Source organism: Gekko japonicus, unplaced genomic scaffold (assembly GCF_001447785.1).
Source record: "Gekko japonicus isolate JY-2015 unplaced genomic scaffold, Gekko_japonicus_V1.1 scaffold719, whole genome shotgun sequence".
Taxonomy (NCBI): Eukaryota; Metazoa; Chordata; class Lepidosauria; order Squamata; family Gekkonidae; genus Gekko; species Gekko japonicus.
The window spans coordinates 697,244-702,088 of record NW_015175991.1 but is presented as its reverse complement, the minus strand read 5'-3'; the positions used below and the strand labels follow the sequence as shown (position 1 = coordinate 702,088).

At 43.4% G+C, this 4,845-nt stretch overlaps 1 protein-coding gene across 1 annotated transcript in view; it reads right to left on the bottom strand.

Moving 5' to 3' along the window:
- Positions 1 to 4,845, bottom strand: part of LOC107123182 (acetyl-coenzyme A synthetase 2-like, mitochondrial) — a 40,746-nt gene that overhangs the window by 1,642 nt on the left and 34,259 nt on the right. Inside the window, exon 13 of the mRNA XM_015426369.1 lies at positions 1,702 to 1,823. Coding sequence (XP_015281855.1) covers positions 1,702 to 1,823 — 122 coding nt within the window. The remainder of the gene's footprint in view (positions 1 to 1,701; positions 1,824 to 4,845) is intronic.

Genomic DNA, 4,845 nt, shown 5'->3' with positions numbered 1-4,845 from the left:
GACAAAAATTGCCCTCCCCCCCCCCCCCCCCCCCCCATCGTTTTGCAACAGGCTTCTTCTGATTAGCTCTCCTGGCAACAAGTTGCACAAGCTCTCCCTTCCAGTGAAGAAATAACTCTTCACCTCCCAGATTTCTGAAACCTGTTAAGTGCATTCCGTCACAGAGGGGTTTTTCAGTGGCTCTTTTTGCAGGGTGTTACTAATTTTATTAATCTGTGAAACAATTAATTATGTGAGACTTGTTTCCTTTTGTCTGTCCTCAGCCGACTGCCCATCAGCTTCATTGGATGCCCTCAAATTCTCTACCATTTTGGGAGAGGGAGGAAAATTTCTCTTTGTCAGCTATCTCCATCCCATGCATAGTTTGCTCCCCAGTCCAGGCAACAAGGGGGCATTAGCCCAGTGCTGGTTCTCCAGTCTGCCGATGTGGGTTTTCCTCTGCGCCTGATTTGATGCAATAATTCAGAGCAAGAGGTGTTAGTTATCAAAAACTGTTAAATAAAATATTGCCAAGAGTGTTAATGTTTTAAGCATGTTTGTATTTTAAGTAAAAAATAATACCTTGTGTTTGTCTGTGCCCTTTATAAAGTTTATATCTCCACTACCTGGCACATTTTATGACATGCATGGCCCGGCCCAACAAAGTCACATTTATGTCAGATCCGGCCCTCATAACAAATGAGTTTGACACTCCTGCTCTAGAGTGTGTCACCTCAAAAAGGGACAGTCCCAACTTTCAGTGCCCCTCCCTGCTCATGCAAGTAAAGTTCAAAGGTTGGGGTAAACACCCCACTGCTTTCTCTCCTGAAATCTGAAATATCTATATTGAGGAAGAAGCATCTGACCAAACTGGGTTACAGCGATACAAAAATCAGAGGGGTATGCGCATAGCTGTGAAGCTTGAGTTGGAATAAAAGGGGATGCTCCTTTTGGAAGTGGGCTCCAAGGGTAGGCCTCCATCCTTCCCAGAGAGCCTCCTAGTGGAAAGTATATCAAGAAATTGCTTGGTGGCTCTAGCAATATGGTGTATTTTCTCCACAGTTGATTGCTCCCATTTACTATAATCTCAATAAGCCTGCTTGCGGGGAGGGCGGGATATAAATGTAATAATAAATAAATAAATAAAATAAACTCCTTGGACTCATTATTCCTGGCCCTGAAGTATATACTTAAGGAACTGAGATGGGCCAGTTAACTTAAGCCCACTACTGTGATTTGTTCTTGAGGGGCATCCCTCAGGCTGCCTCTTATCTGTGTCACTTAATCTCCATCCCCCTCCACCCCCAGCAACCAGGTTAAGTGTCCAGTACACCTTAATCAGGACCAATAGTAAGGTGTTTAATGGTCTCCAGGGACTATCAAAATTAGGTACAAAAACATACACAGAAGCTGGTTTTAAGCAGCCCACATGGTTAATAGGTCCATAGTCCAATATATCTGCAAAATATCCTGGAATCATTTCAAGTCAACAGAATGAAGGGCTGTCTTAATCCACTCTTTATGTTCTCAGTGCTGCTGATTTATACCTAAGTATTCTGAATAAATCAGCAGTGAGATGTAAGGGTTAGACTATTATTTAATTAACTAATTAGCTGCACAGCTGAAATGATCTGCTTTTTACTTTGTATCCTATCCTTAGCCACTATCTAGTGATGTGCTAAAAGGGTGCAGTGGAAGGAGAAACAGTCTGCAGGTTGTTACCTGAACATATTCAGGAGCAGCATATTTTGCTATCTTTTTGGAGACCAGCTCTCGAAGTTCAGAAGCTATGCTTTCTTGTGACAGAGCAGAGCCTTTCTTCAGAACAATGAACACGTAGGCTCCTGCAGAAAGAGAAGCCGAGAACAGAATGCACAACCGGACATACAGCTTGTCATATGAGAGATTGCATTGCTGTGCTGCTCACAGCTCTTTCGTGTGGCCATTAAGGGCTACTTCTGTAGATACCTGGCACAAGAGCCCCTTCCCATGCGTGAAGACATTATCAGATTTTATCAGAAGTTTCCAACTGCCAGCAATGAGGTAATCAGAGAGAAGGCAGGAAGGCACAGTCTGCAGAAAACCTCCTCCCCGAGGAATTGTCATTTGTTAGAATTGTTTTGAGCTATTCCAGGCCCCGCATGTGCAGCCTCTACTGTGCTTTCCACACAAATAAATAGTACCCCAGAGAAGCGAGACCCAAACTTAAGAACTGTATTTCTTTTAACAAGGTGGGTTCAAATTGCTCTCATTTCCCTCAGACACAGTCCTGTTATGCACACACAGAGTTTACTGCAGATTTTCCGAGCAGTAAGCCTTTAAACTTGACTTGATTCTGCGCCCACCTTACACACCATTCTTTTTCCTCCAGTGTATTTATTCTGCAGCTACAATTTTAAAAACACACTTTTCTAAATCAAGGTGAGAACCTGACTTGTGATGTGGGAGATGGCATCCAAAGTTTTTTTTTAATTTACGCAGTTGCTCTATTGCAGCTGTGCAGTAGTGTCCAGAACACACCTTCCATTTAAATTGTCATGGTTCAGTTTTTGTGCATGCATTTTAGCATTAGTTGGTTGAATGAAAGGGAACACAAAGGAACACAGGCAAAGGAGGGAAACCAATGCTGAAACTGACAGTATTTTTGAAACTGACAAGCAGCTGTGAAGCCCTGTTTTCCATATTGCCAAGCATTAGGGGATTCTCTGCTGTTATTGACCACTGTGAAAAATGGGAGTCAAAGGAACTCATAATATGGGGGAACACAATGAGTGTACAGAATGCAGGGTAGAACCCAAGAACACTGGCACTGCAAGTCTTGATAGTTGGCAACGTGTGTGTGTGCGCTCCTGTGCAAAGTCAGCTGCAACTCCATGTTTTGCACAGGGCTGCAGTTTGGGTGGAGGAGCAGTCCTCCGGCAGAAGCTCTGGAGAGCTTTCTTAGTCTTTTGACATTAAATGGGGGGGGGGGAAGGTGCTTTCACTGCTGCCCTAGTGCAGCTGCACAGTAATGCTAATTTCCTGCCCTCCCTTGCAAATTTGTGTGGTTTTCTCTTTGTGATTCTCTAACTTGGCATGCACACTGGTGGTTGTGGCACAAAAATGAGCGAGCCTGGGGCATTTCTGTATAACAGCCTGGATTAGCTGAGGCCTCTCTGTTTGGTTCCTCTCCCATAAAATGTTGCAGGATCATCTCTCAAGCCTCTTTCTGGCCTGGCAATGCACTCTGCTCTAAAAAGAATAGTTTACATTTGTCTAGGTCTATCATTTCACCCTCATACTGTGTCAAAGACTCCTAGTGAAAAGGTTTGTACAACATACTCGCTGAAGCAAGCATCTGTGCTTCCAATAACATCACAATAAAGTCTAAACATTGAGTTTGTCTACTGAAGACTCTTAGAATGAACTTTGATATGATATTTCTGACTCTTGACACATAACATCCTTGACTGTCTAGGGTAACTAGGGTATGAGGTCAGTGTAAAATTGTTCTCTTTATTTTGGTATTCTCTTGCTAAAAGTGTGTTAACCTTACGTCATCCACGTGAGCTGAACCTATGGGTACTGAGGGTATAAATTATTGAAAACTTATTTGCTCTGGGCTGGTCATCAATCAGCTCTCTGTGAGTTCTGGTTGACTAGACCAGGGTGCTCTGTATTTCATGCTAGAGCATTATATTTGTGTTTGAAGTATTCTCTGCTGAATATGAAAATGTTATGTTTTTATCCTAAAAGATTTATAAGTGCTAAAGTGCTTTCTGTCCTTAAGCTTATATTGTAATAAACTGGTTTTGTTTAAAAATTATGGTCTTGCTCTATTGATCCAGTCCCTTGCCAGTCTCTAAAGGTAAAGGTAAAGGTTCCCTTGCTCGAAAGCCAGTCGAATCCGACTCTAGGGTTGCGGTGCTCATCTCCGTTTCAAAGCCGAAGAGCCAGCGCTGTCCGAAGACGTTTCCGTGGTCATGTGGCCGGCATGACTAAACACCAAGGTGCACGGAACGCTGTTACCTTCCCACTGAAGTGGTCCCTATTTATCTACTTGCAATTTCTTGCTTTCGAACTGCTAGGTTGGCAGGAGCTGGAACTAGAGACAGGAGCTCACCCTGTCTTGCGGCACCCGGGTCTTGAACCGCTGAACTACTGACCTTCCACAGCCTGCAGTTCAGCGTCTTAACCACTTGAGCCACCGCAGCTCCAGTCTCTACCCAACCAATAAAAGAAATAAAGGGGAATGGGAGGGTCCCAGGGAAATATTCCTGGGGTCCCAGAATCCCACAACAGTTGTGATCTTGGCAGTTTTTAAAATACTCTCCTGTGCTGGTTTTACTTTTTCCTCCAAATGGATTGATCCCAAGCGATTCTTAAGTTGGTGGTTTGCAGAAGGTCCATGTGGCTCAGCCACTATTTTAATGTTAGACTTCCAAAGACTGCCAAAATGGTCTCCCCTCCCCCCCCCACTTTGTTCACTAAAGTATTAAAGGGGGGAATTTCAAAGCTTTAGGCTTCCCATCCCTGTCTCTCTCTCTCTCTCTCTCTTTACATCTCATGTCAATTTCATTCCACACTTCAATCCTCCTTCCTTCCTTCCTTCCTTCCTTCCTTCCTTCCTTCCTTCCTTCCTTCCTTCCTTCCTTCCTTCCTTCCTTCCTTCCTTTCTTTCTTTCTTGATGCTGCCATTTGCCTCTGATCCCCCTTTTAAGTCAATACCAGCAGGGAACTAAACCTAACACAGCTCTTTTAAAACTTTCTCCCGTTATTTAAATTTTTTTAAATTCACCAATCTGAGATTAGCGATAGTCTCATATTGCTAGACTCATTGTTGGATCCCCAAGCATCGAGAATAAATCCACGTTTTCAAGAAAAGCA